Source organism: Lithobates pipiens, unplaced genomic scaffold (assembly GCF_037356315.1).
Source record: "Lithobates pipiens isolate NorthernLeopardFrog02 unplaced genomic scaffold, aLitPip1_a1.2 Scaffold_16, whole genome shotgun sequence".
Classification (NCBI taxonomy): domain Eukaryota; kingdom Metazoa; phylum Chordata; class Amphibia; order Anura; family Ranidae; genus Lithobates; species Lithobates pipiens.
In genome coordinates this window covers 140,348,963-140,365,092 of record NW_027507748.1, presented here as the reverse complement: position 1 = coordinate 140,365,092, position 16,130 = coordinate 140,348,963, and the positions used below count along the sequence as shown (strand labels likewise).

Sequence of the window (16,130 nt, the reverse complement as noted above, 5' to 3'; positions counted from 1 at the left end):
GACGGATCAAATACGATGCAAGGGCAGCTATTGGCTACTGGCTATTGAACTTCCTTTTCTAGTCCCGTCGTACGGCATCATGTTCAAAACTAACGGACTTTGGTCCATTCGTGTTTTGTCAAGTCCGTTCGGTCGGAAGTCCATCGGGAAGACCGTCGGACATTTTCTGCTGGAAAGTCCAGTCGCGTGTCCGCGGCATAAGGGGTGTTAAGAGGCAGGAAAAAAAAATGACAACGCAAGATGCCTCTAAAAGAAGAGTTTAAAATGCCTGGTGTGCATGAGGCCCAACAGTTATATTATCATAGACTTGACCTTAAAGGTCTGCAAAATTTAGAGTTTGTAAAAAGAGCCCATTTGGATTAATGAAGTAGGCCCTTGCATTAAAGTGTTGTTGATGCATTTAGCTGATCAAATCTACCTCTAATGTATTTAGGGTGTAGTTGTCTTTACTCCAGACACCTTTATTTAAATAAAACTCTAGTATAGGCAATGTTTATATTTTAACTGAAGATAAACCAAATTAAGCTGGTCTACAAGCATGAGCTGAAACTGCCACACCTGTTAAATAACTATAATTAAAACGGAAGCCTAACGTTGGAGGAGAAAGTTCCTACCTTTAATTGTAGACCTCAGACAGCACTAAGGTTCCTAGCTAAATCCAAAACTTGCCTAAGGGAAAGATGAACCTTGATAAAAGCATCTGAATTGTGTTTATATTACTAAATTACAACTGTTATATGAATGACTAGTTCCTTCAGAGATTACGTCATAATCCTCAAACAACAATTTTGTCACCATCATGAGACTCTGTGACAAATATGGGCAACAACCCAGTACCAACAACCCAGTACCCAGTCTGCCTCAGGCTGACGTCAGCCATACAAACTGTAAATCCACAACACATTTTAATCTCCTCCTTGGCATTATATCACATTGCTTGTTTAATCTGTTTGTTACTGGAGTAAAAATGATATTCAGTAATCCCTTTAATAATTTTTGTTGAAGGATAATACCAATAAATTTAAGAAATATAAAGCAGGTGTTCTCATACTATGAGAGGGGAAATCAAGCGTATGCAGTTTTGTTTTTAAACAAAAAAAACGTGAACAAAGTACCACTTTGCAATTTATAAATTGTTAAAGTGGACCTATGTTCAAAAACTGAGGATTTAAGATTTTATAGGGAATATATAGAAGGTTGATTTAGCCTTAGCAGCACCTGAAAAATCTATCTTTTGCCTTAAATTTGGCCTTATAGTTACAGTGCCCTTGCTGACATTTGAATCTACCTAGTCACCCCTGTCATGTAGCAAAGAAACTATATATCTGCAGTGTGAGATCATCTAAAGCACAGCTGCCTTTGATGTTAGCCTGGTAACCTCTAATGAGCAGGGCCGTCTGATTCCTCCTGTATTGTTTTTTAACTGTAATGTCTGTCCTAACATTGTAAAGCACTGCGCAAACTGTTGGCACTATATAAATCCTGTATAATAATAATGAGATTTGTGAACTATAATGCCCACTAAGCTTCTGATGGCTTGCTGGAGGGGAAGGTAGAGCTGAGAGCATGCAGTGCAAGTAAACCCCTGGTTCTGGGTAATTATGTGAATCTGAGCTTCTTTCACCTACTCTGCTGCTTCCTGGATATTCCCACCACTGGTCATCAGATCAACAGTTATCAAGGGGCAGCTGTGACTTAAGCAAGCAAAGCATTGCCTCTACCAAAATGACTGCCCCCCCACAGTGAGACACAAGTGCAGGAAGCCAAATTTAGTGACTAGTCCTTTAGGGCCGGTTCACACTGCGACGCGAGGCGAGGCGACACGGCTCGCCTCGCCTCGCTCCCGCAAGTCGCCCCCATTCAGTACTATGGAACCGTTCTGAGAGGAGCGACTCGAGTCGCTCCGACTCAGAAAAAAGGTTCCTGTACTACTTCGGGGCGACTTCGGGGGCGACTTGCATTGACTTCTATGCAGAAGTCCTCTGCAAGTCGCCGCTGAGCTCCCCGCAAGTCGCGGCGAGGTAAGTCGGAGACGCCTCGCCGCGGCTCGCTGTGTGAACCGGCCCTTACCCTCCACTTGCCTTTTTGGACACAACTTCCACAGTACAGGCCCTATAGCCAATTAAGTTGCTATGTTTGCTTTGTTTTAGGTTTGCTTTGTTTCCTTTTTTCCCCTGACTCCATCTATTGGTAGGAGCCCAAATATTACAGGTCAGTCACTACAATAACCAGACTGCTGCATTGCTGCTGCATAGGAAATTCTTTGAAAATATATGAAGTCTGTCTTCATATTAACACCAGCAATGGCAGCACGGTAGGTGTTATTGTTGTAATGAATGGCTACTTACAGTATATGCTGAAAGAATGGAACACTGATAAAAAGGTTCAGGTACTTTAAACATATGCAGTACACAGACGATCTTCATTTGGAAAGAATTTGGAAACTCTCCATTATCAGAAACACCCTTTAAAATGTACACCATTAAATCTGAAGCAAAGCAATATAGGCATTTAAACAGAACTCCAGCTGTCACTTTAAAATAGTTAATCTGGACCAAGCTGGTCCAAACTATTAGGGAGTTTGAAGCACGTGATTAGAGCCAGAGGATGTGTAATGTTCTTTGTGTTGATTATTTTTTTAAAACCCTTTGCACTAATATTAAGCTAACTTAACTTAAGGAACATAACTTATAATCGGTAAGATGTGTCCCTTGTGCTGATGTCTCTTCGGCCCCTTTCACACTGGGGCGGTGGGTGCGCTGGAGAGAAAACAAAGCTATTTTTAGCGGCGCTTTACCGCCAATTTTGCAGCGCTATTCGGCTACTAGTGGGGTGCTTTTACCCCCACTAGCGGCCGAGAAAGGGTTAAAACCACTGCAAAGCGCTGGTTTTAACCCTATATAGCCACGCTGCCCCATTCAATGGGCAGAAGCGGTGTATATACTGCTCCAAAGATGCTGCTAGCAGGACTTTTTTTACCGTCCTGCCAGCACAGTGCTGGAGACACAGCAGCGGCTCTTTCAGGGCGCTTTTTCAGGCGCTATTTTTAGTGCTGTAGTGCCTGCAAAGCGTCCCAGTGTGAAAGAGGTCTTCTGCTAGGTGAAATATTTGTACCCATATCTTCTCTTTTTTTCTCTTCTGGCTTACTCTCTGCACTTTCCTCACATTTTATCATTCCTGGGCTAGTTGTTTAGGCCGTCGGCCCACGCTATGTGGCCAAGTTGTTCAATCTCTGCAATATTGTTCATTAAAACGTATTTTTCAACAACATGTACATACATTACAGTAGGGTTATTTTATCACTCATGAATGGCTCTTTAAAACCCAACTCCCTTAAAACTTTTGTTAATGTTTGGAACACATCAGTACAAATTTAGAACCACTGACAGGTTGTTACTTTTTGAATATATCATCTTATTTCCTGTCCTGCTAATCACCATCCTGGATTTGAGAAGACACTTCCCAAGGGGAACACAGACAGCGATGCATACCTGTATTTCCTACTTTTCCTATTCAAACCAAAGTAAAAATAAAAGGCTTTTGTTTGTTTGGCTCTTATATCTTAGTTTTCTTTTTTTTTTTTTTTTTATCTTTTTAATTGAACTGACCATGTTTTAAGTTACATACTGTTTATTACTTGCCTAATCATTCAATGGGAAGATATTGTGCAACTCGCCACATCCTGTATTAAATCAACATACTAACTGTTTACCACAGTGCATAATGCTTGGTTTTGCTTAAGAAAGCTTTATATTGAGCAAAAGAGGTATACAACGTTATTTTTTTTATTATTATTTGAGCTCCTCATTATGAAAAAGAAATAAATTTTATATATATATATATATATATATATATATATATATACATATATATATATATATACACACACATATATATACATATATATATATATATATATACACACACATATATATTTATTTATAATTTTCCATATACCATCTATTTACACTATTAAGAGCAATCAAACTTTCAGACATACTATAAAACACAAAGCTATTCCAAGTCCCACAGTAAAGCCTAGTGTATACTATCCGTTTTTTTCATTCAACCCAGTGGGTTGAACGAAAAAAAAAAAAAAACTGAAAAGCTTGGAAGGAGTCCAATGTTAGTACAGCGATATCCCCACTGAGCTATTGTGTTCTGATACGGGGACTGCCCCCCCCCCCCCCCCCCCACCAAAACACATCGGTCTTCGCTAACAGCATATGGCTCCCAGCACTGATCAGATGCCGATCGGTTGCTGGTTTTTCCAGCACGCCCGTTCAGCCAGCTTCTGTCGGACAGGCTGATATACACATGGGCCGAATGTTGGCCAGTTTCTTTTGAACCAGCCAATAATCGGCCCATTTGTACCAGGCTTAAAGGGGTTGTAAAGGTAAATGTTTTTCACCTTAATGCATTCTATGCATTAAGGTGAAAAAACATCTGACAGTTCCGGCACCCCCAGCCCCCCCCCCCCCCCCCGTTTTACTTACCTGACCCCTCAAAAGTCCCGCGCTCACCCCCGACGTCCTCTTCGCCGAACAGCCTGGCCGCTGATTGGCTGGAGTGAATGGCTTGAAAGCAGCGCAGCCATTGGCTCGCGCTGCTGTCAATCACACCCAATGACGCGGCGCTCCGGGGGGGCGGGGCCGTGTGATACAGCGAGCGGCTATGACCGCCGGCTGTATCACGGGAGCGCGCTCGCAGGTGCTTCTCGCCATGCGAGGGAGCTCGCATTAACGTGAGAAGTACCTGCGGGAGGAAGCAGAGACAGCTGCCGAGGGACCCCAGAAGACCAGGTTCGGGGCCACTCTGTGCAACACGAGCTGCACAGTGGGGGTAAGTATAACATGTTTGTTATTTAAAAAAAATAAAATAAATACCTTTACAATCCCTTTAACACATATTCAGCTTTCCTTTGCTATTTCGCCAATCCTTTCAGCAGCCAGGTTTGAGGAAAAAGTGCTTCCTACTATGGTGGAGCATGTAACTTTTCCTCCCACATGAAAGCACTTTTGTTTGGTGATTGGCTGTGTAGGCATCAGGGGGATGGGAAGTGGGCCCAGTCCTGTGTAAATTCTAATTACAGTGACCCAGAGCTTACAAAGAGCTTTCTCTCTGCTTTCCTAGTAACCTAGAGACAGGAGAGCAAAAGAAAGGGGATAGCATTAAATAAACCTGCTGCTTTGCCCTGCATGGCCAAAGTGCATATTTACAAGCTTTTTTTTATTTCCTTAAGTTCCAAGAATTTAAACTGAAAAAAGCTTTGAAACATAAAAGGTAAAGACTACTGCAACATGATCGGCATGGTGGCTTGGTGGGTAACCTTGTGGACTTGCAGCATTTCCTTCATAACCCCAAAACATGCTGAAAGGTTGCCTGGAAATTGAACATATTGGAACATTTGTGTTTGTGAGGGAGATCAAAAAGAGGAGAAAGAAAACAAAAGCACTTTTGCAGCCTAACTGGGATAACACCCAATTTATGTGTTCTGATTCACATCGCTATCTTCTCCAGAGACTGGGTAGTGGGAAATCCAACAGCACCACATCCCAAAATGTTACGTATATACCAAGTATAAAGAAAGCAGGATTTTAAAAGGTGCCCATACTGTATATTAATACATACTTGTTATAAAAAAAAAAATATTTTTTACTAGAACAATGTTTAACCACTTGGGTACCGCGCTATTGCCGAATGACGGCATTAGCGCGGACCTAGATTTCCGGGACTACGTCTATTGACGTCGTCCCGGTTACGAGCGGCCTGCGCGCCCCCTGAGGGGCGCGCGCGGCGCGCTCTGTGATCGGCGAGTCTATGAGACTCGCCTGATCACCGATCCGTGCAAGGGGTCGATCCCGACCCCTTATCACGTGATCAGCTGTCAGCCAATGACAGCTGATCATGTGATAGAACGGAGCCGGTAATCGGCTATTATTCCTCCTCGCGCTGACAGCGCGAGGAGAAAAAAAAAAGCCGATCACCGGCGGCCGTGATCGGGACATCAGTCCCGATCACGGCCAGCAATGCAAGGCACCACATGCCACCTGCCAGTGCCCACCTGCCTCCCGCAGTGCCATCCTGAAGAATAACTAAAAGTAAAAGTAAGTGCCCCCCGTCTGTGCCCATAGTGCCACCCCACAGTGCCACCCCACAGTGCCACCCCACAGTGCCACCCACAGTGCCACCCAATCTGCCTCAAAGGTGCTGCACCCCAGTGCCGCCCATCAGTGCCCAGCAGTGCCGCCCATCAGTGCCACCCATCAGTGCCCAGCAGTGCCACCTATCAGAGCCACCTATCAGTGCCACCTATCAGTGCCCATCAGTCCCATCTATCTGTGGTACCTATTAGTGCCCATCCGTGCCACCCATCCGTGCCACTTATCCGTGCCACCCATCCGTGCCATCTTATCTGTGCCCATCTTTGCCCATCAGTGCCGCCTTATCTGTGCCCATCGGTGCCGCCTTATCTGTGCCTATTAGTGCCGCCTTAACTATGCCTATCAGTGCCCACCAGTGCAGCCTATCAGTGCCCACCAGTGCAGCCTATCAGTGCCCACCAATGCAGCCTATCAGTGCCCACCAATGCAGCCTATCAGTGCCCACCAATGCAGCCCATCAGTGCCCACCAATGCAGCCCATCAGTGCCCACCAATGCAGCCCATCAGTGCCGCCTTATCAGCGCACTTCAATGAAGGAGAAAAATGACCCGTTTGCAAAATTTTATAACAAACTATTAAAACATGATTTTTTTTTTGCATCTTTTTTTGTTTGTTTAGCAAAAAATAAAACTCCGAGCTGTAACTAAATACCACCAAAAGAAAGCTCTATTTGTGGGAAAAAAATGATAAAAATTTCATTTGGGTACAGTGTTGTATGCCCGCGCAATTGTCATTCAAAGTGCATCAGCGCTGAAAGCTGAAAATTGGTCTGGGACTGAGGGGGGTTTAAGTGCCCAGTAAGCAAGTGGTTAATAAAAACCCATAAAAACAGAAGACAACTATGTCCAAATAGTCACAGATGCAAAAGCTAGTTCAATATACATGTCTCCTACTAACAGCTTCAAGTAGTGGCTTTGACATGTTTTACCATCATTGTCTTCATCAGGAAGGGTGTTACTACTAGAGGCAAACACAAAGAGATCTCCTCAATATTTTCAATTTATGGGCACCTTTAAAATCCCATTTTATATTTGGTATGTACATGGCTGACCAACGTTCTTATAAATACAGCACTGAAAAATCCTATTTCGTTTTCTTTGTTTATGAGGGTACTGGGGAACTGTGTTTGCTATAATTAGCCCTGTCTGTCCTGTGCTGACAGATCTCATTATTGGTTGTAGACTAGATTTCAACACTCTCTGTTCTAACAAAGGGTTAAAGATTTAGAAACTGGCTTGAATTATATGTTAATGGCAGGAGACTATGTCCTTTCTATTGGGAAAGACTGGTTCTGACATTGTTCGGAAACGCTTGCAGTCAGCCAACATAAAAAGATAAGAAATATTTTAAAAATAATGTTTAGGCATGATCTGAGAACTCAACATATAGTGATGTTTCCTCAAATTTGACTACTTTAGGCTAGGTTCACACTGCTGTGCGACATCGCATGTGAGTCACACCGCAGGCAAATCCCATGCGACGTCTTGACAGATTGTATGGCTGAATTTGCATCGCATTCGGACCAAAGTCACGCAGGACCCTTTTTTTGGCCCGCAACGGAATCGGATCTCATGGACGTTCAAATTAATGCGATCCGATTCCTGTCTGAATTAACAGTTCGCACTGCGATATGCGAACCGATCTGGGGGTTTTATTAACTTTGTGTTGACACTCCCAGCAGTTCGCATAAGGCAGTGCAAACTGCCTGCAAGTCAAGTGTCATGCAGGAGCCCACAGTGGATTTGCAGGATTTCCCGCATTGCACCAGTGTGAACCAAGCCTTAGGTACAGAGTGTTCATTTCTAATAAAAATGTAAACATCAATGACAAAAAAAATGAGAAGGAAAACAAGAATATCCTCAAAAACAGTGAAAAATAGTATAGAAATGTGAAGCCATAGTAGGATGTGCCATGATAAAAACTCACCAAAGAAACATGGATCCTGGAATTTAAGTGCCATGCTGCTTGCCCCACCCCCCCCCCCCCACATTTATGTGTGCTTTTGGTTAAGCGTGCACACACATTTGTGGACATTTAAATACACATTTCTATGGTCAGCAATGTTTTTTTTATTGCCATTATACCAGTTTATACATCGGAAAATGCAGTAATATTTACCTGGGACATCAATTAATCGCTTATAGACATTCAAGAAGGCAGCTTCAGCTTCTTTGCTTCTTTTACTTAATGCATCGATCTAATGGACAAAAAACAAACAAAAAAATAACTTGTTTTACATTGAGTACAACCAGTTATGAAACACTGTCAATATTTGCAGGAAAATAGGTTAGATCAATAGGATGTAGTGACTCAACTACGACATTTGTATATCACTTTTTGCCCAGCTGCAATTTTTACAATCTTATATGCATCAGCTAAAAGCACAAAATAGCAGACAAAAAAAGTATTTAGTACATAAAAAAAAACTTTTATAGGCAGCCAGAGCCATTTAACAAAATAACGTATAAGGATGTTTGCTCTGAATTTTGTAATTTTGAGGTTACTTGTACTACTTGTAAAATAAAGCATCCAGCAGTGCTTCTACATATCCTCTGTTGCTTGTACAGCCCCATGGGAACCCCTAAATTTGGTGCACTTGAATATTTAAATACTAATTTACCAACTCTTAGATTGTAAGCTCTGTGGAGCAGGGTCCTCTGATTCCTACTGTATTAAAGTGTATTGTATTTGTACTGTCTACCCTCAAGTTGTAAATCGCTACATAAACTGTTAGCGCTATATAAATCCTGTATAATAATAATAATAATAACTTCCAAGTTGATGTTGGTACTAAGTCATGCAGCCTTCCACCTCCCTCGTGTCTCTTGGTTAAAGGCAGCCCATCATACTGATAAACACAGAGACACTAAAGACAGGAGGGGGCAAGAATAAACAGCGACTTCAACTAGTAAGTTATTTGGATATTAACCAGTTCCCACACAGGCTAATTCCGACATTTCTCTATTACATGTAAAAATCAGCATTTTTTGCTAGAACATTATATACTGTGTCTTTTTAGCAGAGACCCTAACAAATAAAATGGCAACTGTTGCACTTTATGTCAGATGGTATTTGCGCAGCGATTTTTCAAACACAATTGCTTGTGAAAATATTTAATCTAATGATTTTAATGCAAAAAAAAAAAACACACAATATATAAAAGATGATGTTACGCCGAGTAAATAGATACCCAACAGGTCACGCTTTAAAATTGCGCATGCTCGTTGAATGGCACCAAACAACGGTACTTAAAAATCTCTATAGGCGATGATTTAAAAATATTTACAGGCTACTAGTTTAGCGTTACAGATTAGGTCTATTGCTAGAATTATTGCTCTCGCTCTGACGTTTACAGCGATACCTCACATGTGGTACAAACACATATGTAGGTGCGACTACACTTACACTGTCGCTTTAATTTTTCATTTTTATCACTTTTGATCCTATCCCAAGTAACGTTAACAACCATTGTGATAAAAATAAGGCATGACAGGTCCTCTTTATGAAGAGATATGGGGACTATAAGACCCCAGATATCTCCTCTACCCTGAGAAGCACAAGATAAAAAAACAAAGCAAACAAAAACAAAAAACACCAATCTCTGCTTTCTAGTAAAAAAAGAAATGGCAGTGTTTACATCTGCCAAAGCCAAAAGTGACGTTGCTTCCGGCCTTCCAGGGTCATAGAGATGGCTGGGGACCATTCAGTCCTTGGCCAGCTCTGTGTTAACCTGGCGCCATCACCGGATCAGATCTCTGGCTTTCCGATTGTACGGGAGAGCGCAGAGAAGTGCCCATGGGAAGCGGGAGCGTCCCCTCCCCCCAGAGAGGTAGGAGGATCCAAGAATGCCAGCAGAGGACCCCAGAAGAGGCGGCTCCTTGCCGCTCTGTGCAATTCTATTGCACAGAGCAGGTAAATAGACAGTTTAAAAAAAAAAAAGAAAATTCTTTACAACCAGTTTAATGTGACTTTCATATTTTTACAAGCTTCCTCTTACTTGTTTATCTTATCAAATGTAGAGATTTGGAACTTTGGCACTAGTGGCATGCTAGATTAGCTACTGCAATTACTCAACAACTTTTACTATAACATATCAGTTACAGTGATTGTACCGTTTTTAATGAGTCAGCAGACTCAGACCTACATTGTGAGAAAGAGCAGTAAAGCACAACTATTGTAGAGATTTATAAAGCAGCAAGCAGAGCCTGTATGTGCAATGAGCAAACCTGGCTGTCCCCATGTATAATAAATCACAAACTATACATGGAAGCAGAGCTTTTTTAAATATTAACCTAAATCGCTAAGATTATTTATATCAACCTGATGTATTTTACAAGTATATCTAAATGAATCAAAAAAGGTTAAAGTGTCCATCTCTTGCATGGCCCCCTCGGCCGCCACAGGGGGTTTTTCAGTGGTACCTTGGCTCCAACTAGGCTTGGGTCCCGGGTAAGCAACATTGCTCCCCCTTTTTTCCCCCTTATATATAAATGTTGTTGTTGAAATCTATCTTACACATTGTCATACTGTAATATCTGGTATTTATTATTCCAATGATTGGTTACAGATATTCTCCTGATGAAGCGGTTTAATGCCACAAAACTTGTTGAGAATAACGGTATCTGTGGGAATCAATTATATTCTGATCCTCACCAATAGAGGACATGAATGCTGGTGATATATATGGATTGTTATTGCATACTCCTATGATGTCTACCATTAAGTACTTGGATATTCTATGTTTTTAAGATTTTTTGTAATAATAAAAAACTGTATTTTTATAAAATTTGGAGTGTATGCTGTTTAAGTTGTACCGAGATAGTCCTTCATCAAACTCCCCGATCAGGGAAAGTTGTTTGTATTTGCATGTGAACGCATCCTGCGTTTTGGAGATCCCAAGACATTTTCCACCCTGTATTTGTGTATCTAGAAGCACATGCTAAGCAGTGGCTGCTCACTATTATTTTTTAAGCTGCCACTTGTAAAATAAAGCAATAGAGCAGTCATTCACAATAAATGTCAGTCTAAAGTTCTTATGAGTCAGAGAGCACTATATATAGTACTATACTATACTATACAGGGGAAAAAAATATTGTAATGGGGGGATTTATACTTTATTCAAAGAAAATGAAAATGAAAGCCACCATCATATTTTTGCATTGGTAAACCTTTATACAGGTTTGATAAACCCGAATGCACATTGCATCTTTTATTAAGAACAAAATCATTTTTTATTCAATATGGTAGTGCAAGTACTAAAAGTAACATTCTGCCGATCTACATGTAGAACCAGAGATCAGTAAAAATAAGTGTCACAAAGAAAATCAGCCAAGACCTCATGGAATAAATATTGCCAATGTCTGGCCGCTGAGCTGTATAAATGTCATCTGCCCAAGTAAATACCATAATGATGTTATTCTGACCAGAATAATATTTATACAGAAAATAAAAGGCACCTAAGACAGTGCAGGGAAACGTCTATAGATCACAGACGTCACTAATAACCAAGGAGGGAGAGGCTATCAAGCAGCTCTACCTCCAATTTTACTTTGTGGTCTGTTTTACCATAACATAAATAGCGTCAGGAAAAATAGTTGTTCATCACTAAATATTTATATAGCTGTCAGTAAAAAATATTTTCCGTGGTTGGCAATCTATGCAGAAGCACATTGTTTAATTTCTTCCCTTCATTCTAATGATATAATCAGTGTGTTGCCCATTAAAGTGGAAAAAGGCAAAAAGAACTCTAAACCTACTCGCACCCACATTCTAAAGGCCCCACGATACGAAAATCGGAAGTAAAATTTGGTCTGAATGATCTGCCGATTTTTTTCAGGTCGTTAGTACGGTGCTTTCGACAGCCGATTCAGATTTTTCGTCCGACAAAAGCTGGATGCGCAGACTATAACATTTTTGTCATACGTGATCTCAACATCCAGTTTTCGTTTAATTCGTGCGGTTTCAGTCCAAAAAAAAAAAAAATGGTAAGAGCAAGACTTTGTATGTTCAGAAACGAAAGAAAACATACAAAACTATTCAACACATGACGTCACTTCTGAAGTTGAATTCTGTCATACGAATTTTCATATGGTGAGTAACTGCTTCACTTTCGACATGAGACTAGCATGCAACACAAAAAACGGATGAACGGTCGTCCGAAAATCTGACGAAAACTTTAGCCTAATCTATCTAGTCCTGTAAAGAAAAAAAATAAATAAATTGCTAAACTTGCCTATTTAGCAGCCGCTCTGGTTTGGTCCCAAGCTGAGCTGTTAGCGGCAGTGTGTAGGAGAGGCAACCGACAACAGAAACCCTATAGTAAGTCTATGGATGACATAATTTCCCTTTTTTTTTTCTGCATTTTGTTTCTATTTAAAATTGACTTATAGGACGCGGACTGATCTATCACCAAGACTCCCACAGTGCCATCCTGTGATGGAGCCTTGGTAAACTTTTTGATACATCATTTCTCATTTGAAGTAATTTCCCAGCTGTTGTCGGCTTTCTCCTACACACAGAGGGTGCCGCTGGGGATCAGACCAGAGTGGCTTCAAAATAGGTAAGTATAGTGATCTTTTCTTTACTAAAGGCAAAAAGACTGTGCGCTTTGGCAAGTGCAGTTGCTCTAAAGCTTAGTAAATGAGTAGAAGCTTTACTGACTTCCATCATCCAATCACATGCAAGCAGAAATGCTGTTTTTTCTTTTTTTCCTTGCACGCGATTGGGTACTCTATGCAAAGTGAAGCCTTACCTCATTTATTAAAGTGGTTGTAAACCCTTACAACACACTTTGACCTACAGGAAAGCCTAGTTTAAGGCTTACCTGTAGGTCCAAGAAATATCTCCTAAACCTACACGGTTTAGGAGATATTTGCCGAAAGACAGGCACTGAGCGCGGCATCGTCAACGACGAAGATGCCGCGCATGTCGGCTCCCGTGTGTATGCGCGGGAGTGACGTCATCGCGGCTTCGCCGAATGACAGCAACGGAGCAGCGAGACCCCACCGAGAAGATGGAGTTGCCGGACTACAGGGGACAGCGGTGACATCGCTGGCTCCTGTGTCAGGTAAGTGACACATAATGGACTACTATGCGATGCATAGTAGTCCATTATGCTTTGCCTTTGCAGGGAATGAAAGAGGAAGTAAATTCATCAGGGTTTACTTACTCTTTAAGCTTTGGAGCAACTGCACTTTGTAAAGTGCGCAGTATATTTGCCTTTAGTAAATCAACCCCTTAGTGAGGTGCTCCTTTACTAAAGAAAACTCCTTTACTAAAGAAAGCTAAGAAATAGATCATAATAACAACCTGATGGTTTTTAAATAGAGTGATAAACACAGCTGTAGCCAAGGGAAACTTGCCCATGGCTCCAACGCATGAAGGCAGAATTTGTACAGGTAGATATGTTTTGTAGTGAGGTCAAAATCTAAGCTATCAGGGCCTGTTCAAATTTAGGAGTACCGTAATAAAAAAATTAAAAAAAAGTTCTCCTATAAAGTAAAAAAAGCAAAGAGGTAAATTGGTTGGCCATTGGACTCTTTCCCAATGCAAAAAAAAGACACTAAAAGTTAAAAAAGCAATGACTAGTGATGCCTCTGTTCTTCCTCTGACCTTAAATCATTTAGATGGGATCAAAAACTATTAAATCTCTGTTTCAAAGTAGTTAAAATAGACATAGACCCAATGTCCTGCTAATGACAGCAGTGAAAATGCTTGGGTAATGTGTGTAGAAAGCGCTCCATCAGAAGCGAATATGATGGGGACATAGTGGGGCCGATTCACTATAACCAGAGAAAAGGAGCACACAATTTTAACTTTCCAATAGTAACAAATCATCTTTTATTCTGATGGAGGCACCAATTCTGATTGGCTGTTATTGATAACAAGAATCAATTTAAGGCTTTTTTTTTTTTTCTTTGATTTTAATGAGTCAGCCCTATTAGATATAACGGAAAGAGGAACTTAGTTTGAGGTGCATGTATCCAGTTTTCAGAAAACTGTGGAAAGATGGTGTAAAAGTTGGGGTCTCCTTTCTTACAGGGTTTTTTTGTGGGCATTACACTTGTATATTTCCCCTGAATCAAAAATATAGCTATAGCAGATAAAATGTTTTTCTAATATTCTAGCAAAAAGCCAGTCCGGTAAAGTATCAGCCGGAGTTTCCTAAAGTGATCTATCCTTGCATATGATTGCACGAGATATGCAGGTTCATTGACAAGTATAAATTGAATTTCATGGCATACTCTTCCCCTAACATTGCTTAGTGCTGAATTTTTCATATATTTCTTTCCCACTGCTGAATATTTGAGTATCATTTTATGAAATATGCAGGTTTCTTCTGATGATACGTGACAGGAATAATAAAAAAAGGCATTCTTTTCCTATCCCCACTACATGTTGGCCTTATATTGTACAGCCCATTGACCCTAATATCATATAGTGTAATGCTGTACCCATTATTAATGGGACCTGCCAAATATATCACCCAGGAGACAAAGAGCTGGCCCAGGATTTAGGCACTGTAGACAAGAAAAAATTATTTTTCACATTTCTAGTCAGCAAGATTTGTCCACCCCAATTAAAAAATGGATATCCACACAAAAAAACACACATTTTTTGCATGTGTAACAGAATAATCAGTCAATAGCCCAAGCATACACAAGAGGAAGGCTTTAAAATATTTCATGCCACTGAAAAGCACTAGATCTGATAATAAGCCATGTTCAAAACCAGCCAAATGACAGGCAAGCAGCAGTAGAAATGTACCAAAATTGGATCATTAGTTAATACAGCATGGGTCACAATATGCAAACTTGGATCTGAGCCTGTGTGTCAGAGTGAGAAAAACAACATGACGCCCCCTGGTACTGGCATAGTCCCATGGGCACCTGGACACATGGATACTAACTACCTTAAAAGGAGAAGTCCAGCCTGAGCTTTTTAGGCTGGGCTTCTCCTAAGGGTCACAGGGGTGCAATTCGTTTTGTACTCCTGTCACCTCTTTTCAGCGGAGAGCCGTCTGAAGTCCGCTTTCCGCTGATGTCAATGCTATCAGTCGAGGCAACGTGTCATCCCGACTTCCCAAGTCTGGATCCCCCAGCTGTCTTGATTGATGGCAGTCTCAGCGAGCCGCTGAGACAGCTGCTCCCCGCCCCTCTACAGCTCAGTGCTCCAATGAGCATGGAGGAGCAGAGAGGAGACAAGCCGGCAGTCAGCAGCTCTCCTCTCTGGGATCTGTGAGAACCGAGTCATCGGTGGTGGACCGATGATGGCGGGGGGGACAGATGCACCTAGGTAAGTATGATTCTCAAATAAATTTAAAAAAAAAACCTCATACTTCTCTTTTAAAATATGCAAACGCAACTGACTGCTGGTTCCAGATTCTAGTAATGCAATCCTGCTTTTGTGTAAAAAGCTGTGGACAGGGATCCATCTGCATGATCCTTCAATCAATAGGGGCAGCAGTGTCAATGAGGAGAAAATGTTGTACTTGATGATCATTTAAGAAAGAATAAAGCAGCGCAAGAGCTTGAAAAATGTTGTTTTCCGGATTTGGACTTATGGCTCAATACACTTTCCTTGTGGTGCTGACAGAGGTTCTGCAAAATTGTACATAAATGAATAGTCTGGCATGTCTTTAGGAGGACTATGGGGGTTTCGTTACAAAACCAACCCAAATCCACTTTGCACTACAAGTGCAAACTACAAGTGTAAAGTGCACTTGGAAGTGCAGTCGCTGTAAATCTGAGGGGTAGATCTGAAATGAGTGGAAGCTCTGCTGATTTTATTATCCAATCATGTGCAAGCTAAAATGCTGTTTTTTATTTTCCTTGCATGTCGCCCTCGGATCTACAGCGACTGCACTTCCCAGACCACTTTCAGTGCAATTTCAAGTGCTGTTTGCACTTGTAGTGCAAAGTGGATTTGCCTTTAGTAAATAACCCCCATGACACTCTTTCATTCTAG

At 41.3% G+C, this 16,130-nt stretch overlaps 1 protein-coding gene across 1 annotated transcript in view; it reads right to left on the bottom strand.

Moving 5' to 3' along the window:
- The window catches only part of CUX1 (cut like homeobox 1), a 443,218-nt gene that overhangs the window by 218,370 nt on the left and 208,718 nt on the right, over positions 1-16,130 (bottom strand). Inside the window, 1 exon segment of the mRNA XM_077480526.1 lies at positions 8,283-8,361. Coding sequence (XP_077336652.1) covers positions 8,283-8,361 — 79 coding nt within the window.